The sequence below is a fragment of the Aquarana catesbeiana genome, linkage group LG12 (assembly GCF_042186555.1).
Source record: "Aquarana catesbeiana isolate 2022-GZ linkage group LG12, ASM4218655v1, whole genome shotgun sequence".
NCBI classification, from domain to species: Eukaryota; Metazoa; Chordata; class Amphibia; order Anura; family Ranidae; genus Aquarana; species Aquarana catesbeiana.
In genome coordinates, this window is record NC_133335.1 from 116,607,474 (window position 1) to 116,634,246 (window position 26,773).

Consider the following 26,773-nt stretch of genomic DNA (forward strand, 5'->3'; position numbering starts at 1 on the left):
CCAGAATCGTGCAGCTCTACTGTGTAGTGTGTGGGGAGGGGGGTGCTGTATACAGTGCTGGGATGGGAAAGGAGCTCTGCCAGGGGTCCCTGTCCTCTGATTCTCCAGCGGTAATCCCTGTCCTCTGATGCAAAGAGGAATTTTGGGAACTCAAAACTCTTAAGCCACTTTGAGTAAATTGGCGTGCGGTGGATTTATCTGCACGCACGTTGGAAGTAGTGGGGGGGGGGGGCAGGTCAACTTTTGCATCGGGGCCCACAAGCTTCAAGCTACGCCTTTGGCTGTAATAAAATCAAAAGGTGCTTTAACGAAGTATTAGTTTAAGGGTGTGCACACTTATGCAACCATATTTTAGTTTTATATTTTTACTTCCCTCCACCTAAAAGATTTCAGTTTGTTGTTCAACTGAGTTGTACAGTTTATAGGTCACATTAAAGGTGGAAAAAGTTCTGAAATTATTTATTGGTTTCATTTTTTACATCACAGAAACCTGTCATTTTAACAGGGGTGTGTAGACATTTTATATCCACTGTATATATGTGTGTGTGTGTGTGTATATAATAAATAAATATATATATATATATATATATATATATACACACACACACACAGTTGTATGCAAAAGTTTAGGAACCCCTGACAATTTTCATGATTGTCATTTATAAATATTTTGGTGTTTGGATCAGCAATTTAATTTTGATCTATCAAATAATTGAAGGACACAGTAATATTTCAGTTGTGAAATGAGGTTTATTGGATTAACAGAAAATGCGCAATATGCATCAAAACAAAATAAGACAGGTGCATAAATTTAGGCACCCCAACAGAAAAATCACATCAATATTTAGTAGAGCCTCCTTTAGCAGAAATAACAGTCTCTAGACACTTCCTATAGCCTGTAATGAGTGTCTGCATTCTGGATGAATGTATTTTGGACCATTCCTCCTTACAAAACATCTCCAGTTCTGTTAGGTTTGATGGTTGCCGAACATGGACAGCCTGCTTCAAATCATCCCACAGATGTTCAATGATATTCAGGTATGGGGACTGGGATGGCCATTCCAGAACATTGTACTTGTTCTTCTGCATAAATGCCCGAGTAGACTTTGAGCAGTGTTTTGGTCTTGTTGAAATATCCAGCCCCGGCGTAACTTCAACTTTGTGACCGATTCCTCAACATTATTCTCAAGAATCTGCTGATATTGAGTGGAATCCATGCGACCCTCAACATTAACCAGATTCCCAGTATGGGCACTGGCCACACAGGCCCACAGCATGATGGAACCTCCACCAAATTTTACTGTGGGTAGCAAGTGTTTTTCTTGGAATGGTGTGTTCTTTTGCCACCATGCATAATGTCCGTTGTTATGACCAAATAACTCAATCTTTGTTTCATCAGTCCACAGCACCTTATTCCAAAATGAAGCTGGCTTATCCAAATGTGCGTTTGCATACCTCAAGCGACTCCGTTTGTGGCGTGTGTGCAGAAAAGGCTTCTTTCGCATCACTCTCCTGTACAACTTCTCCCTGTGCAAAGTGCGCTGAATTGTTGAAGGATGCACAGTGACACCATCTGCAGCAAGTTAATGTTGTAGGTCTTTAGAGGCGGTCCGTGGGCTGTTTTTGACCATTCTCACAATCCTTCGCCTCTCCAATATTTTATATGTCCTGCCACTTCTGGCCTTAACAAGAACTGTGCCCGTGGTCTTCCATTTCCTCATTATGTTCCTCACAGTGGACACTGACAGCTTATATCTCTGCGATAACTTTTTGTAGCCTTCCCCTAAAACATAATGTAGAACAATCTTTGTTTTCAGGTCATTTGAGAGTTGTTTTGAGGCCCCCATGTTGCCACTCTTCAGAGGAGAGTCAAAGAAAACAACAACTTGCAATTGGCCACCTTGAATACCTTTTCTCATGATTGGATGTACCTGTCTATGAAGTTCAAGGCTTCATGAGCTCACCAAACCAATTGTGTGTTCCAATTAATCAGTGCTAAGTAGTTATAGGTATTCAAATCAACAAAATGACAAGGGTGCCCAAATTTATGCACCTGTCTAATTTCATTTTGATGCATATTGCGCATTTTCTGTTAATCCAATAAACCTCATTTCACTACTGAAATATTACTGTGTCCTTCAGTTATTTGATATATCAAAATGAAATTGCTGATCAATTGTCAGTTAAAGTAACAATTGTCAGTTAAAGTAACACACTGCCAAAATGCAAAAAATGGCCTGGTCATAAAAGTGGTAAATCTTGCAGAGGACAAGTGGTTAAACCCAAATCGTAATGTATTGTAACTTACCAATCATTTTCTTTTCTTAGGCTTTTTTCCCTGTTTTCACCTGGTGATCTGGCCAGTAATATACCTCCTGTATTAAGAGTGCCCCTACTCGGGATGAATGAGCACAGGGGCACCATTGGACAGCAACATTGTCAGTGTGGGGGAAAGGGAGTGTAAGATGTACTAGCAGATTTAAATACGCTAACAAATTGAAGCCAAGCTCTAGCTAACACTTCATAAGCAGTTACAGCAAACCGTTTTTTCTTTTTCATACATCACGGGAAACAGAGTGAGGCTATTATTCAATACTTACTGGGTACCTGTCATAGGCGTGCGCACAGGGTGTGCCGGGTGTGCCCAGGCACACCCTAATCCCCCCCATGCGCATTATTGTTATCGTTCTGTGTAGCAACAGGCACATGGGAAAGATCTCCCTCTTACCGACTCTGCCATAAGAGAAGTGTTTATCCTTTTTCTCTTTTACTGTGCCAGCAGGGAGATCAATGTGACGGGGTCATATATATGTAAATACATACACATGCATGTATGTTTGAGCTTAAGGGTGCACACCCTAATGCATTAGGCTGCGCACACCTATGGTACCTGTCACCAGCCCACCAGAGTACCCGAGTACCTGTCACCAGCCCACCAGAGTACCTGTCACCAGCCCACCAGAGTACCCGAGTACCTGTCACCAGCCCACCAGAGTACCCAAGTACCTGTCACCAGCCCACCAGAGTACCCGAGTACCTGTCACCAGCCCACCAGAGTACCCCAGTACCTGTCACCAGCCCATTAGAGTACCCGAGTACCTATCTGCAGCCCATGCCTCATAGAATATACCTTGGGGTGTTTGCTTTCCAAAATGGGGTGATTTTGTGGGTAATTCCATTGTCCTGGTGCTCCAGGATCTTGAAAAGTGTGATAGGAAGGAATTAGATGTGCAATTTATGCTCCTAGAACGCCTGAAGGTACTACTTCAATGTTAGACCTCTCTATGTGGCCAGGCTGTGTAAAAGTCTCACACATGTGGTATCGCCATACTTGTGTATTTTGGGGTGTAATTTTTGCTATGTACATGCTTTGTGTTAGAAAAATCTTATACATTGACGACTTTCTGTAAAAAAAAAAAAAAAAAAAAAATACATTTTCTTTCCACGTTTTTCGAAGAAAAAAAAAAAACATTCAAAAGACTCATTATGCCTCATAGAATATACCTTGGGGTGTTTCCTTTCCAAAATGGTTTCATTTTGGGGGGTAATTCCATTGTCCTGGTGCTCCAGGGCCTTCAAAAGTGTGATAGGTCGTTAGGAAATTTTATGTGCAATTTATACTCCTAGAAAGCCTGACAGTGCTCCCTATATGTTGGACCTCTCTATGTGGCTGGGCTGTGTAAAAGTCTTACATGTGGTATAGCCATACTCGGGAGGAGTAGCAGAAAGTATTTTGGGGTGTAATTGGAAGTAGGCATATGCAGTGTGTGAGAAATATTTTATGACAATTTTGTGTAAAAAATAATAATAATAATTTCTTCACATTCCCAAGAATTGTGGGAAAAAATTACAACTTCAAAAAACTCACCATGGCTCTTACTAAATACCTTAGAATGTCTACTTTCCAAAAAGGGGTCATTTGGGGGGTATTTGTACTTTCCTGACATTTCAGGGCCTCAAGAGATAAGATAGGGCATCAGTTCATCAGATGTTATCAATTTTTAATGATTTGCACCATAGCTTGTAGACTCTATAACTTTCACAAAGACCAAATAATATACACTTATTTGGGTTATTTTTACCAAAGATATGTAGCAGTATAAATTTTGGTCCAAATTTATGAAGAAAAAATTACTTATTTGCAAAATTGTAACTAAAAAAAAAAAGTGTTTTTTATTCTCAAAATTTTCGCTTTTTTTCACTTATGTACCAAAAAAAAATGTTTTGGGTACAGTGTTGCATGACTAATTGGCGTTCAAAATGCGAGAGCACTGAAAGCTGAAAATTGGTCTGGGCAGGAAGGGTGTATCAGTGTCCTGTATTGAAGTGCTTAAAAGCTTCCTTTTCTTTGGCCAGTTCAGCTATTAAGCCAGCTGTCGCAGCAATGGGGTCTGCCAGTCTTTAACCGCTTCAGCCCCGGAAGATTTTACCCCCTTCCTGACCAGAGCTTTTTTTGCGATTCGGCACTGCGTCGCTTTAACTGACAATTGCGCGGTCGTGCGACGTGGCTCCCAAACAAAATTGACGTCCTTTTTTTCCCATAAATAGAGCTTTCTTTTGGTGGTATTTGATCGCCTCTGTGATTTGTATTTTTTGCGCTATAAACAAAATAAGAGCGACAATTTTGAAAAAAACGCATTATTTTTTACATTTTGCTATAATAAATATCCCCCAAAAATATATAAAAAAAACATTTTTTTTCCTCAGTTTAGGCCGATCGTATTCTTCTACATATTTTTGGTAAAAAAAAAATCGCAATAAGCGTTTATTGATTGGTTTACACAAAAGTTATAGCGTTTACTAAATAGGGGATAGTTTTATAGCATTTTTATTAATAATTTTTTTTTTTTACTAGTAATGGCGGCAATCAGCGATTTTTATTGTGACTGCGACGTTATGGCGGACATGTCGGACATTTTTGACACATTTTTGGGACCATTGTCATTTATGCAGCGATCAGTGCGATTAAAAATGCACTGATTACTGTGTAAATGACACTGGCAGTGAAGGGGTTAACCACTAGGGGGCGGGGAGGGGTTAAGTGTGTCCTAGGGGAGTGATTTCTAACTGTAGGGGGATGGGCTAGCAGTGTCATTACTCTGATCACAGCTCCCAATGACAGGGAGCTGTGATCAGTGACACTTGTCACTAGGCAGAACGAGGAGATGCTGTTTACATCAGCATCTCCCCGTTCGTCCTCTCCGTGAGGCGATCGCGGGTATCCCCGCGGCGATAGAGTCCGCGGGACCCGCAACCCGACTCGCGGAGCTCCCGGCTGGAGCCGCCGGCGGCGCGCATGCAATGGCACGGCGGGGAATTCAAATGGACGTACAGGTACGCCCATTTGCCCAGCCGTGCCATTCTGCTGACGTACATCGGCGTGCGCCAGTCGGGAACCGGTTAAAGGCTCAGGTCAGACGGCCTGACAGTCCTAACCAGGAGGATGATCTTGCTGAAAACAGGGCAGATATTCCTTGAGCGCTGTGTTTTGCTGTAGATGCCTTTAGGGATTCTATACAGCTGGATTCTCATTCGGCTCTCCTACCTGTACACATGCGCGGCTTGTGTGTGCTTGTGTAGCTTAAGAACTGGTCAGCCGAGCTTCCCTGTAAGTCATTATTGGCAGGATTCCCATTCCATGGGGAACGTTTGGGGATGATCTGGATATCCAAAAGATATCCAGAGGAAAGAGTTCTTCACTTCCTGTAAAGAGAAGGACCAAGCGTCACTTGTTTAAAACCTCGGGGACTTCCTCAGGTATTTCAGAGCCAAGGCAGTCCCGCCACCAACAGGGCGCTAGAGCCAGGGACAGGCCGCAGGGCCATAAAAAAAACTGTGTCCAGAACCCGGCACCAAGCCCTCCTTTTGAGGGAACACCCTCATTCTATCGGGTAGGGGGGAGGCTGCTTCAATTTGCGGACATTTAGAGAACAGTGGTGCAGGACGAGTGGGTCACCTCAACAGTGTCCCATGTTTACAAGCTGGAATTATGGAGGTTTCCTACTCAGAGGTTTCTAAAATCCAAAGTTCCTGCAGGTCCTCCAAAAATAAACTTGTTTCGTGCAGTTAATGCATCAGGGAGTGATTATACAGGTTCCGGTGTCTGAAAGAGGCACAGGGTTTTTTTTCAAACCTGTTCACGGTTTTAAAACCAAATGGGGACATAAGGCCAATCTTGGATCTAAGATCCCTGAACCAACATCTGTTAATCCAATACTTCAGGATGGAGTCAGTCCGCTCGGTAGTAGCCTCGCTCCAGATGGGAGACTTCTTAGCTTCCATCGATATCAAGGATGCGTATTTACACGTACCTATCTTTCAGCCTCATCAGGGGTGCCTGCGATTTGCAGTAGAGGAACGTAATTTACAGTTTGTGGCACTGCCCTTTGGGCTTGCCACAGCACCTCTGGTGTTTACAAAGATCCTAGCACCTGTACTGGGTCTTTTTAAGGGCCCAGGGGATCTTGGTGCTTGGATACTTGGACGACCTCTTGCTCAGAAATCACTCACTACAGGTCCTGGAACACAGTGTAGCCTGCACAGTGCAGTATTTAGAAAACCTGGGCTGGGTCATAAATACCGAAAAGTCTGCCTTGAGACCAGCTCAGAGTCTCAAGTATCTAGCTCTGATCCTGGATACGGTCCAGGCAAAGTTATTGCTGCCACCCATAAAAATCCTTGCCCTGAAGGATCAGGTGCGTCAGGTAAGGGGCACCAGGCAACTCTTCGTTTGGCTCTGTATGAGTCTTCTGGGAAGGATGGTGTCCTCCTTTGAGGCAGTTCCCTTCGCTCAATTCCATTCCAGGCCTATACAACAAGACATCTTGTCGGCTTGGAACAGGAGAGCGCAAGCCCTGGATTACCATGTCCTTATCTCCCCGGGCACGCTTAAGCCTAAGCTGGTAGTTGCGGAATCGGAACCTGCAAAAGGGTGGATCCTTCCTCCTGGTGTCTTGGAGAGTACTGACCACAGACGCCAGTCTCTTAGGCTGTGGAGCGATGCTAGAGGAGCTCACAGCTCAGGGGAGTTGGTCAAGGGCAGAGCAGAGCCTGCCCATCAACATCCTGGAGTTACGGGCTGGGGTACGTCTGGCTTTACGGTCCGTACGTCTAGCTTTACGGTCCTGGATGGTGGAGCTTCAGCACTGCCCCATCAGGGTTCAGTCCGACAATGCCACTGCAGTGGCCTTTATCAACCAGGCTGGAGCTGTTCAACTCAGTAGGAGGTGACCCATATATTAACCTGGGCACAGGGACATGTGGCGGCAGTCCATATCCCGGGAGTAGAGGACTGGAAGGCAGATTATCTCAGCCGCCAGCAGATCTGCCCAGGGGAATGGTCCCTACACACGAACATGTTTCTGCAAATCTGCCAGTGTTGGGGTGGGGGTTAGAGATTGATCTATTGGCATCCAGGTTGAACAACAAGCTATAGCAGTTGGTGTCCCGAACAAGGGATCCCCTGGCAATCGGAGCAAATGCTCTAGTAGTTCCATGGAACCAGTTCTCCCTGGTTTATGCTTTCCGCCCAATCCCTCTCCTTCCACATTTGTTACGCAGGATTCGGAGAGAGGGGGTTCCAGTCATCCTGGTGGCACCAGCCTGGCCCAGAAGGCCCTGGTTCCCAGATATCGTGAGATTGGCAATAGACGGGTCATGGAGGCTTCTACCGCCCCGATCTACTGTCTCAAGGTCCCAATTTACAGTCTCTAAATTTGACGGCATGGCTTTTGAAGGCAGGGTGTTAAAGGATTGTGGCATCTCGGGACCGGAGGTGTCTACCCTAGTGAATGCCAGAAAAACAATCACTAGGAAGATCTATTATAGGATCTGGAAAGCCTATATTACTTGGTGTGAAGCCAGAAAATGGCATCCTCAGAAATACGTGATTGGGAGAATGCTCTCTTTTCTGCAGTCGGCTGTGGAAATCAGATTGACTTTGGATCATATTTCGGCCTTGTCAGTATTCTTCCAAAGGCCCTTAGCCTCCCATTCACTGATCCAAACACTTATGCAGGGGGTAACTCGTTTGCTTCCCCCCATTAGGTCACTTATGTGTCCTTGGGACTTAAACCCAGTGCGGTCTGTGTTACAGAAACATCCGTTTGAGCCTACCAGGTAAATTGCATCAGTCTTGCTGTCACGCAAGCTAGACTTTCAGATGGACATCACCTCGGTTAGAAGGGTGTCATAGTTGGCAGCCTTTTCGTGCAGGAAACCATACTTGATCCTTCAAGTATGATTCCCTGCATGACCTGTTTCATCCTTTTTGCCCAAAGTGGTGTCGGCCTTTCATTTGAATCGGGACATTATTTTGCCTTCTTTTTTGCCTCAGCCTTGTTCGGTGGAAGAGAGACGACTGCACTCCTTGGATGTAGTGCGAGCAGTCAGAGTTTATTTGTCTAGATCTGCAGAGATTCGAGAGTCAGACTCCTTTTTTGTTTTACCAGAAGCACCCAAGAAGGGGTAGGCAGCTTCCAAGACTTTCATTGCCCATTGGGTCCGTCAATTGGTCATTCAGGCCTATGGTCTGAAACATAAAGCTCCTCCCTTCAGGGTGAGGGCTCATTTTACCAGGGGTGTTGGAACCTCCTGGGCTTTTAGCCATCAGGTATCTGTGGCTCATATTTGTAAGGCTGCTACCGGGTCCTTCAATGCATAGGTTCACAAAATTTTATCAAGTGGATGTCCGAGCAGCCAAGGATTCGGCTTTGGGCCACAGTGTACTGCGGACTGCCGTATAATGTCTGATGGCTATTGTTTGGCAGGGTGTCTCCCTCCCCTCAAGGCTGTTGATTATGTTGATTTAACGGACCAGTTGGTCCATGGGCTGCAGTATATTTGTGATGCAGCCTTGGATGCAGCTCCTGTGCTGTCCAAGCTTTCTGTTTCAGCAGTGGTGATTAGACGTGTGCTGAGGCTTAAGAATTGGTCGGCAGACCAAGCCTCTAAAAAAAAGCTCTCATTGATCTGCCCTTTCAAGGCGACCGCCTGTTTGGGGCTACCCTGGATGACCTCATTTAAGGGTGTCACAGGGGGAAAGAGTACCTTCCTGCCTCAATCTAGGAAAGGGAAGGAGCCTCTTCGAGCCTCTCTGAGAACAGCCCAATTCTTCCAGGCTCCCGGGACTGCAGATAAAGGAAACAGATCTCTCAAGTCTTCCCTGGGAAGTTCCAAGTAATCTTGGTCTGGTAAGCCTAGAGCAGGCTTCTCCGGATCTACTGACAAGACTCCTTCAGCATGAAGGTCTGCCTTCACCCATTGCTGGGGTGGGGGGAAATCGTCGCTGGTTTCCAGATTCATGGACCTCCTTCGTGAGCGTCAGGGGGGTCCATGAATTAAACCTTTTGGAGGTACCAAAGAAGGGGGACAGAATTTGTCCACTTTGGGGGGATCCTGTGTCTCCTTGATAGTGGTCTGTCGGGATCAGTGATCCCTACTCTGGTGAAGCGAGAAAGTCGACCTCTAGTAAGATATACCATTGTACGTGGAAAGCGTACATTTCTTGGTGTGAGTCGATTGGTGTTCATCCTCGATCCTTTTTTGTGGCTTGGATCTTAGCTTTTCTTCAACAGGGCATTGAGCAGAAATTGGCTTTGAGCACCATCAAGGGCAAGGTGTCTGCCTTAGCAGTCTTCTTTCAGGGACCCCTAGCCACTCACTCTTTAGTTCGTACCTTCATTCAAGGAGTCCGGCATGTGGCTTCTCCTGTACCGTCTCTTTTTCTGCCATGGGATTTAAACTTGGTGCTATCGGTTCTCCAGAAACCTCCATTGGAGAATATTCGGGAGATTCCCTTACCTACGTTGTCCAGAAGGTGGCATTCCTGGTGGCTATTACCTCGGCCCGCAGGGTTTAGGAGTTGGCGGCATTATCCTGTCGTAGTCCCTATTTAGTACTCCATAGGGATAAAGTCGTTCTTCGTCTCTGTCCATCATTTCTGCCCAAGGTTGTCTCTGACTTCCATTTGAATGAGGACATTGTGTTGCCATCCTTGTGTCCCAAGCTGGCTCATCCCAAGGAATTTGCTTTGCATACCTTGGATGTGGTTTGTGCGATTCGACGGCGCATTCTACTCAGGCGCTTAGTACTTCTTGGGCCTTCTGCTATCAAGGGTCAATATCACAGGTTTGCATGGCGGCCACTTGATCGTCCGTGCATACCTTCACTAAATTCTATAAAGTAGATATTTTGGCATCTGTGGATGCTTCTTTTGGCCGCAAGGATTTGCAGGCTGCTATTTAAGAGGGGGGTTCCATCTTGAGGGGTGTTTTTTCTTTAAACATTTTTTATTTTCAGATGGGGCTCCTGTGACCCGGTTAAGGCTCCTGTGTCCTGGTTAGGGCTCTTGTGGTTAGCCTTGGGTAATTTTGCCCACCCCTCATTTTTCTTCGGCACTGCTTTTGGGTGTCCCAATGGTAAAGATTAAGAAGGCGCTGTGTCCGTCGAGGAATGAAAGAGAAAATTATATTTTTGTCTTTGCGTAAAATCCATTTCTCTGAGTTCATCGACGGACACAGCACCCACCCCTCTATGGAGTTTTTCATACTTCTATTACTGCTTGCTACTAAACTGAATACCTAGAGCAGGGAGGGGGTTATATACTGAGTGAGGACAGCCCATGGGCGTAGCCAGGTGTTTTTTGTTCTGCCTCGTCCTACTCCTGCAGAGGTGATATAACTCAATGGTCAAGATAAAGGAGGCGCTGTGTCCGTCGAACTTAGAAATGTATTTTATGGTGAGTACAAAAATCAAATTTTTCTGGATATTTTTGTTATTCTGTCTCTCACTGTTGAAATAAACCTACTATTAACCACTTGCCTACTGGGCACCTAAACCCCCCTCCTGCCCAGACCAGTTTTCAGCTTTTAGCCCTGTCACTCTTTGAACGACAATTGCGCGGTCATACATTACTGTACCCAAATTTTTCTCTTTTTTTCCCCACCAACAGAGCTTTCTTTTGGTGGTATTTGATCATATATTTATATTTTGTTAATACATTTTGCAAACAGGTAATTTTTCTCCTTCATTGATGTACGCTGCTGAGGCTGCACTGATGGGCACTTATAGGCTGCACTGATGGGCATTTATAGGCTGCACTGATGGGCACTTATAGGCTGCACTGATGGGCACTTATAGGTTGCACTGATGGGCACTTATAGGTTGCACTGATGGGCACTTATAGCCTGCACTGAAGGGCACTTATAGGTGGCACTGATAGGTGGCACTGATGGGCACTAATAGGTGGCACTGATAGCTGGCACTGATAGCTGGCACTGATGGGTGGCAGTGATGGGCACTGATGGGTGGCAGTGATGGGCACCGATCGGCACTGGTAGGTGACACTGATAGGCAGCACTGCTAGGTGGCACTGATTGCCACCACTGGTGGGCATTGATAGGTGGCACTTGTGGGCACTAATAGGTGGCACTGATTGCTGGCACTTACTACTGTGGGCACTGATTTGGGGTACTGTGGGCATTGATTTGTGGCACTGGCAGGCAGTGCTTGTGGGCACATATGAGGCAGCTTTGCCTCTTCCTCTTCGGGACCAAACCGGGATCGGCCCCTTACTCGGATCTGTGATCAACCGAGTCTCATTGACTCGGGTGATCACAGTGCACACCCAGCTTTGAAAGGGGAGGACGTCAATAGACGTACTCCCGGAAAAGTAGATCCACGCTGTAGCCATCATTCAGCTATATCGCGGATCTGAACAAGTTCAAATGATAGACTGATCATTTCTTTGTCAGTGGGCAAACTTACAAAATCAGCAGGTAATCAAATACTTTTTTCCCTTACTGTATGCCAGTAATGGATTGCAGAGTAGTTTTGTGTGTCAGGAAGAGATCAATCCTCCCATTGGGTAATAAATTTAAAAGAGCGAACAGAAGTCCTGGTTGACTTAACTCCAATGTAAAAATGCATATAAAAGCAAAGGAGAAGGCCTTCAAAAAATTCAAGGCTAAGGGATCATCATCAGCATTCAGACTTTATAAAGAATGCAACAAGAAATGTAAGGGTGCAATTAGGGCGGCTAAGATAGAACACGAAAGACACATAGCGGAGGAGAGCAAAAAAAACATCCCAAGAAATTAGTTAAGTATGTAAACAGTAAAAAAGGGAGGACAGGCCATATTGGCCCCATAAAGAATGAGGAAGGACATCTAGTTACAGAGGATGGGGAGATGGCAAAGGTATTGAATTTATTCTTCTCCTCAGTCTTCACGAGGGAATCAGGGGGCTTCAGTAACCAAAACTGCAGTGTTTATCCTTATGACACATCAGAGGAAGCACCTCCATGGTTAACAGAGGACAGCATTAAAATTAGACTTGGAAAACTTAACATTAATAAATCACCAGGACCAGATGGCTTGCATCTGCGGGTACTTGGGGAACTCAGTCAAGTAATTGCCAGACCATTGTTCCTAATTTTTACTGACAGTCTACTGACTGGAATGGTACCAGGTGATTGGAGAAGAGCCAATGTAGCACCAATATTTAAAAAGGGCCCAAAATACATCCCTGGGAATTACAGACCAGTTAGCCTAACATCAATAGCATGCAAGCTCTTGGAGGGGATGATAAGGGACTATATACAAGATTTTGGTAACTAGAACGGTATCATTAGCAGTAATCAGCATGGATTCATGAAGAATCGTTCTTGCCAAACCAATCTATTAACCTTCTATGTGGAGGTGAGTTGCCATCTAGATAAAGGAAGGCCCATAGACGTGGTGTATCTGGATTTTGCAATAACATTTGACACAGTTCCCCATAAACGTTTACTGTACAAAATAAGGTCCCTTGGCATGGACCATAGGGTGAGTATATGGATTGAAAACTGGCTACAAGGGCGAGTTCAGAGGGTGGTGATAAATAGGGAGTACTCGGAATGATCAGAGGTGAGTAGTGGGGTCCCCCAGGGTTCTGTGTTGGGACCAATCCTATTTATTTTTTTCATAAACGACCTGGAGCATTGGGTAAATTGTTCAATCTCTGTATTTGCGGACGATACTAAGCTAAGCAGGGCAATAACTTCTCCGCAGGATGTGGAAATCTTCGCAAACAGATCTGAACAAATTAATGGAGTGGGCAACTACATGGCAAATGAGGTTTAATGTAGAAAAATGTAAAATATCGCATTTGGGTGGCAAAAATATGAATGCACTCTATACACTGGGGGGAAAACCTCTGGTGGAATCTAGGATGGAAAAGGACATGGGGGTCCTAGTAGATGATAGGCTCAGCAATGGCATGCAATGCCAAGCTGCTGCTAACAAAGCAAACAGAATATTGGCATGCATTAAAAAGGGGATCACATCCAGAGCTAAAATGATAACTCTCCCGCTCTACAAGACTCTGGTCCAGCCGCACCTGGAGTACGCTGTCCAGTTTTGGGCACCAGTCCTCGGGAAGGATGTAGTGGAAATGGAGCAAGTACAAAGAAGGGCAACTAAGCTAATAAAGTGTCTGGAGGGATATTGGTTATGAGGAAAGGTTGCGATCACTGAACTTATTCTCTCTGGAGAAGAGATGCTTGAGAGGGGATAAGATTTCAATTTATAAATACCGTACTGCTGACCCCACAAAAGGGATAAAACTTTTTTGAGGAAATTTAACAAGACACGTGGCAACTCATTAAAATTAGAAGAAAAGAGGTTAAACCTTAAACTACGTAAAGGGTTCTTTACTGTAAGAGCCGCAAGGATGTGGAATTCCCTTCCACAGGCAGTGGTCTCAGCAGGGAGCCTCAATGGTTTCAAAAAACTATTAGATAAGCACCCGAACGACCGCAACATACAGGGATATTCAATGTAATACTTACATATAATCACACACATAGGTTGGACTTGATGGACTTGTGTTTTTTTTTTCAACCTCACCTACTATGCAACTATGTAACTTTGTAATCCTAGAGTATGACTTTTGGGCTGCCTAGTAAAATGTGTAATCCCTTTCCGCTTTATGTAAGCATTGCTGGGGTCAAATAGGTCCTCCAGTAGCATATGGAAGGATAGGGCTGTGGGGGCCATTCTTAAGAGTTCCAGAGGAGTCAATGGATTGGTCTGCTACATCATTAAAATCCCTACATGGGTAGTGCTAATAATTTGTTTAAAAAAGCTTTTGTGATGAGTATTAGGTGATTAAATGTTGACTAACACCAGTGTGTTGTCAAATATTAAGTGAAAGAGGGGGGTAAAGTCTGTTGTCAAATATTAAGTGAAAGAAGGGGGTAAACTAATGCGCAGAACCAAAAAAGACTAACAATAATAAATAAATCAAGTGTAGAAAGCAGCCAACATATATAAGTGCTCCCACACAGCCAAAAATAAATGAAAATAGATAAGTATGTGGCGCTAATTAACATAAAAGGAAAAACGACACACAAAAAACTAACAAGTATGTGTCGCAACAATATATCTACACTATAGTGAAAAATGCAATAATAATATAGCAAGGTGAAGGAAAATGTAAAGACAGATTCTTGGGGCTGTCCTTAACTGCCAAAGAAATGTGTTGCAATAATGAAACCACTGTATAGCGCAAATCTTCAGTGCTACTATAAAGTGCTAATGCAATAATATAAAGTGCAATATATATCAAAAGTTCAGATGAATAGCACAATTAGGTAAATAAATAATATTAAATATCCAAATATCTAATAAAGTGCATACGAAAAAAATAAAGTGCAATGTCCAAAAAGCAATGTGATCCAACTCCAATGGAATAAGAAACACCCAGATCTTCATATAACAGTTCATATACATAGAAAAGTGCATGTGCAAAAAAACAATCAGTGTCCACTTCATCCAATCCCTATCACCATCCGAAGTGCGCCACTCGTTTCCCCCAGCCTCTCACCTCTAGTACAGACCCCTACGGGTCAAGTTGAGCTTGGATAAGCGGTAGAAGCAGATTCCCCACAGTCAATCGACCTCCAGCAATCATCTCAGCAATACCAGGATATTTTTAGAGGATGGTTTTAATCTCCAGGCTCAGCAGATGGAGTGAGGGCATGTAGTAAAGAAGAGGGATGACTCCATTGTGTAGTAGTTTAAAAACAGTTTATTCAAAACACACAAGTAGTAACTTACATTAAAATTCACAGAAAACGGCTGTAGAACAGGTGCTTCCGGTCTCAGCTGCGAACAGAAGTGACAACACCTGGCTCCTGCTGACGCGTTGTGTCACTGCTCACGTGACTTCATTAAAGGGTGATCACTAGTCGCCCTTTGGAGGAAACGAGTGGCGCACTTTGGATGGTGATAGGGATTGGATGAAGTGGACACAGATTATTTTTTTGCACATGCACTTTTCTATGTATCTGAACTGTTATATGAAGATCTGGGTGTTTCTTAATCCATTGGAGTTGGATCACATTGCACTTTATTTTTTCGTATGCATTTTATTAGATATTTGGATTTTTACTATTCTTTATTTACCCAGTTGTGCTATTCATCTCCACTTTTGATATATATTGCAGTTTATATTATTGCCTTAGCACTTTATAGCAGCACTGAAGATTTGCACTATACAGTGGTTTCATTATTGCAACACATTTCTTTGGCAGTTAAGGACAGCCCCAAGAATCTGTCTTTACATTTTCCTTCACCTTGTTATTATTATTGCATTTTTCACTGTTGTAGATTGGTCATATTGTTGCGACACATACTTGTTCGTTTTTTGTGTGTCATTTTAACTTTTATGTTAGTTAGTGCCACATACTTATCTATATTCATTTAGTGTTGTCAAACATACCATCTGGAGTTGAAAGGAGACAGCGTTAAGAATTGCAATCATTACTTTTTGACTCACTAATCTCTGTTGTTTGGAGATCTCATTTAACAGAACAAATGTCAACTAGCCAATTTGCTGAAATAAAGGACAGAATGGCAAACAAAACTGACCGGACTGTCATTCGATCATGAACTTGTTGAGATGCTGATGTGTTCAGGAATTCTGAGTTGAGTTGTTCCTTGTCGGATTGGGTGGTGGGGACGGGGATAGGCCCCAGTTGTGTAGCTTTTTGTAGCCAAATTTTGGAGTGGGTATAGTAACCTGTTGGTTTTGATGGGTGACTAAGAGTTTTGTGGGGAAACCCCAGCGGTAGATAACATTGCGGTCTCTCAGGGTTGCGGTAATGGTCACAAATTTTTTTCTTACTCCTGCATACGGATGAGGGAGTGAGTGGGCAGATCTGGCCGCATGAAGGAGACGCTCCTTAGTGTGGTAAAAATGGATCCTTGTCAGGACATCTCTAGAGACAGTTTTAGGAATGTGTGCTGGTTTAGGGATCCTGTGTGCCCTATCCAGAAGAATATCCCTGGGTGTCAGGTCAGGAATGAACTTCAGGAAGAGCTATTGCAAGTAAGGGATCAGATTGTTTGGTTTAACCGCTTCAGGGTTCCCCCGGATCTTGATATTATTATGCTAGAAGCAGTCCTCGAGTCCTCCACTTTCAACTGAAGTTTGAAGATCTCTTCAGCTTGTTCTTTGTGCGCATCAACCATCTCATCATACGCTTTGACCACTTCAGTAATCTGATTCTCTAGTTGCTCAGTGCAGTCTTCCATATAGCCTAATCTATCGGTGAGCTGGGAAATTGAGGAGTGCAGTTCACTTTGCAGGCCAGTTTGAAGGGAGAGAAGCATGGCCTTGAGTGTGTTCTCAGTGACGGGGCATCGGAAGCAGGAAATGCTGCTAGAGAAGCTGTGTGTTCTGCCTGCAGCTGTGCCTGAGTGTCTGTGATGTCAGCCCAGTGATGCGTTTTTGCAGAAGGATGCTTGTGTAGGGAAAGGGCAGGGGAATCAGCTGCTCTTGCCACGTTCCACTGTGGAAAGATTGTATGTGGATTCCTCCTTGTCAGCATGACATTCCTGTGCCTGGTCTAGTTCGTACCTTCTCCGAGTTCTACCAGGTAGACATCCACACTTGTGCAGATGTAGCTTTTAGTTGCAAGGATTTTTGCAACAGCATTCTTAGTGGGGTCTGTTGACCCTTGTTGTTGTTGTTAGGCCTGTTCGCAGAGTTACGTTTGCCTCATTCTTGTCCACCCTTCTCATTCTTTGCTTCGGGACATCCCAGTATCTATGAAGATCCACTGTACGATCAATGTAAGGCATTTTTACCTGTAAATTCCACATCTTGCATTACAGAACATTACATGGGCCAACCTCCCTTTTGTTTTTGTGTTACTCTGCATTGCTTGCTAAAATACTGAGGTCTCATGGAGTGTGGAGGGGTTTTAGGGGTATGGCCAGGGGAGTGTGTTAAGCAAAGCTTTGTCAGTGTCCAGTCACCTGAAGGTACCAGCCTATAACCCAGGGTCTATGAATATGCAGCCTGCGTCCTGTACTGTGCTCCAAGATATAGAACTTACAGGTAAGTCCAAATTCCTTTTTTTGTAATTGTTTTGTTTAAAAAGAATAATGGGTATTAAATACAAGCAAAGCTCTATCTGTCTTCAAAAAAAACAAAATGAACCACACAGTCTCTGCACTTTTTGTTCACATTTAACAATCAGTATTTTTTGCTAGAAAATTACTTAGAACCCCCAAACATTATATATTTTTTAAAGCTGAGGTCCTAGAGAATAAATTGGTGAGTTTTGCTATTTTTTGTCACATGGTATTTGCACGGCGTTTTTTCAAACGCAATTTTTTTGGGAAAAATATATATTTTTTATTTTACTGCAAAAAAGCACAATACACAACCCAAATAAATAGATACCAAACATGTCATGCTTTAAAATTGAGCACACCCGTGCAACGGCAACATACTGTATGTTTTTCTATCCATAGGCAACGATTTAAAAGCTTTTACAGGTTACCACTGTAGATTTATAGAGGAGGTCTAGTGCTAGAATTACTGCCCATAATCTGACATTCGCGGTGACACTTCATGTGTGGGACGATTGCTGTTTGCGTGCAGTATCAAAGCGCACGTTCGCCTTTGTGCGCAAGCACGGGAGGACGGGGGCACTATTTTTTTTTTTTAATTATTATTTTTATTTTATTTTTTTACACTGTAAACATCTTTTTGACAGCAATAAGCATGTGACCCTAAATCCCTCCTCTGCACTTAAAAGCATTCAAAACACGAAGATCTGTGATTCTGAATGCTTTTAAAAAAAAAGGCACCGATGGTTTCCAAGTGAACCGGAAGTGATGTCATGTCATTGCTTCGGGTTACTATTACGAACAGCTGATTCCGGCTTTGTTTGGCTGTCTGGCCAGCCGGCTGATGTTCCGGCTGGTCACTCAGGTCTCCCTGTGAGATGGGAGAGCCTGTGAGAGCCGCAGAAGGCACCGGGGGGGGGGGGGGGAGTACTCCCTCTACTTGTAATAGCAATCGAGCAACTAGTGCGCATCATCCTGGTATAACCACGAAAGTCCAGTGACTTACGGGAAGCAGGTTTAATTTGAATACAGTGTTGCATGACCAAGTAATTGACAGTAAACTATCACATCACTATAACCTGAAAAATGACCTGGTAATGAAGAGGCATTACAGGCTAGTACTGAAGTGATTAAAAGGAAAAGGTATGGGTAAAAGTGCCTGTAATGCAGATATTTGTTTTTTTTAATTTATTTTGCCTTGACACAAAATTAAAAGCTCAGTAGACAAAAAATAAAGCTCAGTATACATTTGAGATACTGCCTCTGCCACACTGCACAACCAGGCGTGTATCATACCCATTTTCTGGTCCAGAAATGCAGCTTCCTATGTTACATTTTCCACTCCAGATTCTTCATTATTATTATTATACAGGATTTATATAGCACCAACAGTTTGTGCAGCACTTTACAACATGCTGACAGACAGTACAGTTACAATACAATTCAATACAGGAGAGATGGGGGGGCCCTGCTCATTAGAGCTTACAATCTAGAAGGGAGGGTCAAGTGGAACCAAAGGTAATAGCTATGGGGGATGATCAGATGGAGAAAATTAAAATACAGTTGTTAGGTGTGGGTAGGATAGGCTTCTCTGAAGAGGAGGGTTTTCAGGGATCATCTAAAAGCTAATAAAGTAGGAGATAATCGGACAGATTGGGGTAAGGAGTTCCATATGATTTGAGAGGCTCTGGAAAAGTCCTGGAGGGATTGGGAAGCTAGAGAGCAGGAGGTCTAGAATAGAATAATTTGGTTTGGTATTTTGAGACTAGGTCAGGGATGTAGCTGGGGCAGATTTGTGGATGGCTTTGTAAGTAGTTGTTAATATTTTGAATTTAATTTGTTGTGTGAGCAGAAGCCAGTGGAGGGATTGACAGAGAGGAGTAGCAGACACAGAGCGGTTGGTAAGGTGGATGAGTCTGGCAGAAGCATTCATGATGGATTGAAAGGGGGATAGACTATAATATATTTGGTTTTGGATAGATTAAGTTTGAGAAAGTGGTGTGACATCCAGACTGATATATCTGATAGTAAATTAGTGATACGTGAGGAGACTTAAGGAGTGAGCTGAGGGGTAGAGAAATAGATTTGGGTGTCATCAGCATAGAGGTGGTATTGGAAGCCATGGAAGTCTATCAGCTGACCCAGGGAGGAGGTGTAGATTGAAAATAGAAGAGGTCCAAGAACAGAACCTTGGGGGACCTCAACAGAGAAAGGAAGAGGAGAGGAGGAAGTAGAATTATAAGTAACGCTAAAGGTGCAGTTAGATAAGTAGGAAGAGAACCAGCGAAGAGTACAGTCACAGAGACCAAAGGCATGGAGTTTTTTTTTTGAGGAGGGGGTGGTCAACCGTATCAAAGGCAGCAGAGAGATCCAGGAGTAGGAGTAGAGAATAGTGTCCATTGGTTTTGGCCATTAGTAGATTGTTAGTTTTAGGAGAGCAGTTTCTGTGGAGTTTTGAGAACGAAATCCAGACTGAAGGGGATCAAGAAGGCTATTATCAGCAAGGTGGCCATTCAGTCGGTTGTAGACCAGACGTTCAAGGAGTTTGGATAAAAAGGGGAGCAAGGAGATGGGGTGTAAGGTGTAGGTCCAGTGAGGGCTTTTTAAGTATGGGGCTGACAAGTGCATGTTTTGGATAGTTGGGAAAGATGCCAGAAGAGAGGGAGAGATTGAAGATGTGGATTAGAGAGTGTAGAATAGAGCCAGAGGGTGAACGTAGCATTTGCGAGGGAACAGGATCCAGAAGGCAGGTGGTAAGATGGACGTTCGCAAGTAGTTTAGCAACCTCGTCTATAGTGGTGGGGTTGAAAGAGGGAAGTAACGATTGTACTTGTGGACATGAAGTGTATAGTGTGGAGGATATCTGAACAGTAGAGATCTCCTTGCGAATTGTATCAATCTTCTGTTTGAAGTGATTGGCCATCTCCTGGGCAGTGAGTGAGTTGGTGGGTGGAGGAAGAAGTAGAGAGTTGAAGGTAGAGAAGAGTTGATGGGGTCGGAATGATAAGGTGTTAATGAGAGAGATAAAATAGGTCTACTTGGCAGTGAGGAGGCAGGAATTGTATTTTTGGTGGGCAGATTTATACTGGTTGAAATCTTTCCGAGACTTTGTCTTACGCAACAGGCACTCAAGAGCACGGCTGTGTTTTTTCAGACTTCTAGTGTCATCTGTTTGCCAAGGTTGTACAGGACGGGGCCTGATTCTTTGTGTAGTGGGGGAGCCAGTGTGTCCAGTGAAGCTAGAAGTGAAATGTTGTAGACAGAATTGGCTACGTTGGTGCAGGACGGGTGTGATTTTTTCATAGAGGTGGTCAGTAGTTGAGTAGAGAAGGGTTGAGATGGTGTAGATTTATACGGGTAACTGTTACACTGTTGGAGGGAGAGGAGGTGGAGGAGAGGGAGAGAGTGAAACTAATAAGGTAGTAATCAGAGAAGAGGGTAAGGATAGTTGGAGAGGTTGCACGGAGTGCATAGGTGGGAGAAAATAAGGTCAAGGGTATTGCCTTCAGATTGAGTAGAAGCATGTATCCATTGCTTCAGGTCAAAAGTGCAGGTTAGGCTGAGAAGTTTGGAAGTAGCAGGAGTGTTAGTATTAGTAGGGATGTTGAAGTCCTCGAGAATGATAGTGCTGATTTCAGAAGAGAGAAAGTAGGGTAGCCAGGCAGAGAAGTCATCAAGATAAGTTGATACTGGGCCGGTAGATCACAGCTATCCTAATGCCCTGTACACACGATAGGATTTTCCGATGGAAAATGTGTGATAGGACCTTGTTGTCGGAAATTCCGACAGTGTAGGCTCCATCACACATTTTCCATAGGAATTTCCGACACACAAAGTTTGAGAGCTTGCTATAAAATTTTCCGACAACAAAATCCGTTGTCGGAAATTCCGATCATGTGTACACAAATCCGATGCACAAAGTGCCACGCATGCTCAGAATAAATTAAGAGAGGAAAGCTATTGGCTACTGCCCCGTTTATAGTCCCGACATACGTGTTTTACGTCACCGCGTTCAGAACGATTGGATTTTCCGACAACTTTGTGTGATCGTGTGTATGCAAGACAAGTTCCAACATCCGTCGGAAAAAATCCCATGGATTTTGTTGTCGGAAAATCCTATCGTGTGTACAGGGCATAAGAGAAACTGGGGAGAAGAGACGAATGCAGTGTGCCTTAAATGAGGAGAGTAGCAGAGAGGGAGGTGGGTGAAGTACACGAAAGGTGCTATGTGTGGCTAGAAGGATTCCAACACCCCCTCCTTTGCGTGCACTGGGTCTGGGGGAGTGAGTCCATAGAAGACCACTGTGGGATAGGGCAGCAGAAGGCGCCATGTCAGATTCATGAAGCCAGGTTTCGGTAATGGCGAGTTGATTAAATGAGTTGGCGATAAAGAGATCATGAAGAGAGGTAAGTTTGTTACAGACAGAGCAGGCATTCCAAAGGGCGCAAGAAAAAGTGAGTCTTGTCAAGGGAAGAAGAGAAATGGAAACCAGATTGTGTGCATTGCGGGTACAACCAGAGGATGTAGGGTAATGAATGCGTTGAGTACAGTTAAATGAGGGAGGCTCAGGGTTTGGGGATACATCACCAGAGGTTAGGAGAAGCAGAAGGGTGAGGGAGGTAATGTGAGTGTGATTTATATGACGGGACATGCCCCAGTGTACTGGTGTTTTTTTTGTGCATGTGGATTTAGAATTAGCAGGAGTTGGTGAGAACAGAAATGAGGATGAAATATATAAGGTGTGGGGTGGAGAAGAGGTGTGCAGGAGAGTTACTTTAAGGATTGAGAACACCGCCATCAGAAGGAATGGTAGTTCATTTTAAAAGGGGGAAAAAGAGCTGAAGGTGTAAACAAGGTCACCTGTAGTCGTTTTTTTTTCAAAATATTTTCTTGTGTTCATTGGCTTTGTGCATTCGCTGAAGTGCAGAGTCAGAAGTGCTTCCACTTATAGCAATACCCCCACTTTGAGAAAGAACCCTATCTGCAAACGTGCAGATGTGGCTGCATCATAAGCTCTATTTAGTTTTGTAGGGAGGTGAACCAGGAAGTAGTAGAGTCATCTTCCAGGCTGTGCAGAGTATGGCTGATGTGTCTAAATCACAAGAACAGCTGTACAGGATTACAAATTGTTTGACGTAAAAAAAAAGACATCTATGTATTTAACTTTGTTTAATTTAGAGATTTTCCCGGAGTTCCAACATGGGCAATTGTTGTGGTTCCTGTATACGTATATGTATATTCTTTAAATTAAAGTGTCACTTCCAGTTGCTGCTTGTAGCATACTAGTATACGGTTTTAAATCTTTGTCACTAAATTAGTTTCTTGTTAGCTTATTAACTATCTGTACTAGGTACATTATGTTGTACTGGTAGTTAGAAGTAATCTGCTGTATGTAAGAAGATACATTTTTGATCAAGCAATAGTAACTTTGTATCTCCCTGTGATTAGTGCATGGTCGTGCTCTTCCTCCCAGTGAAGAAAGCGATAGTGAAGAAGAGCTGGCTGCATTTTGTCCTATGGTAAGTTCGCAGCTTACACAAAATGACATTTAATTTAGAATAATTTGGTCCAGTTCCAAATATTGTTTATAGAATCGTAGCCACGCAAATCAAATTGGAAAGTTTGGTATCCAATATAAAGCAGGGGAAATGTATAACCACACCCATTTCCAATCACATTCATGTCCAAATATTGGTGTGCTGATCTGCTCTAAGGGCCAATTTATTCTAGCTTTTGTTTGGGTCAGAACTGCTTCTCTCCCCATACAAGTCTAGGGGAATACAAAAAGGAAGTTTTACTTAGGCCCCTTTCACACTTATACGACTTCAAAGTTGCGCGATTTTACCTCGATTTTGTCGCGATTTCACCGCGATTTGGGAGCAGTACTACTTTGTACGACTTTGCCAAAGGGGGAACTCCACGCCAAGTTTTAAATGAAAAAACTGGCGTGGGTCTCCCCCCAGGGGCATACCAGGCCCTTAGGTCTGGTATGAATTGTAAGGGGAACCCCCTACGCCGAAAAATCGGCGTGGGGGTCCCCCCAAAATCCATACCAGACCCTTATCGAGCACGCAGCCTGGCCGGTCAGGAATGGGTGTGGGGACGAGCGAGCGCCCCCCCCCCCCCCCCCGGACCGTACCAGGCCGCATGCCCTCAACATGGGGGTGGATGCTTTGGGGCATGGGGGAGCGCCCTGCGGCCCCCCCACCCCAAAGCCCCTTGTCCCCATGTTGATGAGGACAAGGGCCTTTTCCCGACAACCCTGGCCATTGGTTGTCAGGGTCTGCGGGCGGGGGGCTTATCGGAATCCGGGAGCCCCCTTTAATAAGGGGGCCCCCAGATCCCGGCCCCCCACCCTATGTGAATGAGTATGGGGTACATGGTACCCCTACCCATTCACCTAGGGAAAAAAGTGTCAAAAAATACAGTGCACAGGTTTTAAAGTAATTTATTAGGCAGCTCCAGGGTCTTCTTCCGACTTCGGGGGTCCTCTTCCGACTTTGGGGGTCCTCTTCCGACTTTGGGGGCCCTCTTCCGACTTCGGGGGTCTCTCCAGCGTCTTCTCCCGGTGTCCGCATCTTCTGCCGGCTCCACCGCTATCTTCTGCCACTCTTTTGCCAGCGGTGGCCCGGACTTCTGGATCGTCTTCTTCCCTCTTCTCTTCCAGAGATGTTGACACGACGCTCTCTCCAGCTGCAATGGTCTCTGAACGCTCTGCAACGGACTTATATAGGCGGTGACCCCGCCCCCTTATGCCGTCACAGTCCCTGGGCATGCTGGAACTGTGACGTTTTAGGAGGCGTGGTCACCGGGTGATGACCACGCCCCCTTATGATGGCACAGTCCCAGCATGCCCCGGAACAGTGACCTCATAAGGGGGCGGGGTCACCGCCTATATAAGTCCATTGCGGAGCGTTCAGAGACCATTCCAGCTGGAGAGAGCGTCGTGTCAACATCTCTGGAAGAAAAGAAGAAGGCAGAAGTCCGGGCCACTGCTAGCAATTGAGCTGCAGAAGATAGCGGAGGAGCCGGCAGAAGATCAGGACACCGGGAGGAGACGCCGGAGAGACCCCCGAAGTCGGAAGAGGACCCCCGAAGTCAGAAGAAGACCCCGGAGCTGCCTAATAAATTACTTTAAAAACCTGTGTACTGTGTTTTTTATTGACACTTTTTTCCCTAGGTGAATGGGTAGGGGTACCATGTACCCCATACTCATTCACATAGGGTGGGGGGCCGGGATCTGGGGGCCCCCTTATTAAAGGGGGCTCCCGGATTCCGATAAGCCCCCCGCCCGCCGACCCCGACAACCAACGGCCAGGGTTGTCGGGAAGAGGCCCTTGTCCTCATCAACATGGGGACAAGGTGCTTTGGGGTGGGGGGCCCCGCAGGGTGCCCCCCATGCCCCAAAGCACCCACCCCCCCATGTTGAGGGCATGAGGCCTGGTACGGTCCAGGAGGGGGGGCGCTCGCTCGTCCCCACCCCCATTCCTGACCGGCTGGGCTGCGTGCTCAGATAAGGGTCTGGTATAGATTTTGGGGGGGACCCCACGCCGATTTTTCGGCATAGGGGGTTCCCCTTAGATCCATACCAGACCTAAGGGCCTGGTATGCCCCTGGGGGGGAACCCACGCCGGTTTTTTCATTTAAAACTTGGCGCGGCGTTCCCCCTCAGGATTCATACCAGACAGCTGTCAGCACTGCCTGTCGCTCATCGGGAAAGGAAAAAAAAGTTTTCCTTTCCCGATCAGCGAGCCAGGCTTGTGCTTACAAAGTCGTACTGAAATCGTGTCTATATTATTCAGGCACGATTTGCATGCTACTTCAGGGTTTAACATTGAGGTCTATGGAGTACAACTCGCATAGAAGTTGGACCAAAGTAGTGCAGGGACTACTTTCAAGTCGGCACGACTTAAAGTCATGCCAATATGAATGGTAGTCATTGAAAATCATGGAGAATGACTTGTGATACGATTTTGCAGTACAAAATCGTGGGACAAGTCGTATAAGTGTGAAAAGGGGCCTTACCTGTAAATTCAAGATTTTGGAGTACAATACAGGACACAGGCTGGATATTCATAAACCCTGGGTTATAGACTGGTACACTCAGATGATTGGACTCTAGGAAAGCTTTGCTGGACATAACCCTACACCACTGAAAGTTCAGATTTTTAACAAGCAATGCAGAATAAAACAGGAACGGAGAGAAATTTGGCCTGTGTCCTGTACTGTACTCTAACACATAGAATTTACAGGCAAGTCAAAATTCCTCTTGTCTTAATCATACAGCACAGGATGCAAGCTGGATATTCATAAACCCTTAGAGATTCTCAAGCATATTATAGGAAGGGTGGGCAGCAACAAGGCAAACAGAACTGTGCCAACAAGCCCAACAATAACGAGGGTCAACAGACCCAACTCAGAGTACTCCTGCAAGAACCTGATGGCCACATGCTGCAACTGCAGATGTTAGGACATCCACCTGGTAGGTCTTGGAGAAAGGTATAAATAGAGAAGACCAGGTAGCGGCCTTGCAGAGATGGGCAACAGAGGCTTGATGTCAGAAGGCCCAGAAAGCACACATCGTTCTGGTGGATTGACTATGTACAATAATGCCCTGTACACACGGTCGGATTTTCCAATGGAAAATGTGTGATAGGACCTTGTTGTCGGAAATTCCGACCGTGTGTAGGCTCCATCACACATTTTCCTTAGGAATTTCCGACACACAAAGTTTGAGAGCTTGCTATAAAATTTTCCGACAACAAAATCCGTTGTCGGAAATTCCAATCGTGTGTACACAAATCCTACGCACAAAGTGCCACGCATGCGCAGAATAAATTAAGAGAGGAAAGCTATTGGCTACTGCCCCGTTTATAGTCCCAACGTACGTGTTATACGTCACCACGTTCAGAACGATCGGATTTTCCGACAACTTTGTGTGACCGTGTGTATGCAAGACAAGTTTGAGCCAACATCCGTCGGACAAAATCCATGGATTTTGATGTCGGAATGTCCGATCAATGTCTGACCGTGTGTACAGGGCATTAGAGTCTCTTATCCTTGTGTATGCTCTTTAGATGAGTTATCCTATCCACCTGGCAATAGTGGATTTTGAGGCAGGATGTCCTTTGCAAGGCCCTGACAAGAATCTGTCTTATAAAAGCCATGGCTTTTATTTCCAATTATTTTTATTAAATTATTATACAAATATAAAACCTTACATGTCATTCCAAAAACATATATACAAGTCATTCAAAAGCAAAGCACAAAAACGCAAGAATGGCTCTCTCCTAGAATATATCTTCCTCAAAGCTTTCAAAGTCCTTAGAAAAAGTAAAAAAAAAAAAAGGGACCATATTCCATTGACTCA

At 44.6% G+C, this 26,773-nt stretch overlaps 1 protein-coding gene across 2 annotated transcripts in view; it reads left to right on the plus strand.

The window, feature by feature from the left end:
* The window catches only part of RETREG3 (reticulophagy regulator family member 3), a 947,700-nt gene that overhangs the window by 514,711 nt on the left and 406,216 nt on the right, over positions 1 to 26,773 (plus strand). For both annotated transcript variants that reach the window (XM_073608287.1, XM_073608289.1), the window contains one exon: positions 22,852 to 22,922. In XM_073608287.1, coding sequence (XP_073464388.1) covers positions 22,852 to 22,922 — 71 coding nt within the window. The remainder of the gene's footprint in view (positions 1 to 22,851; positions 22,923 to 26,773) is intronic.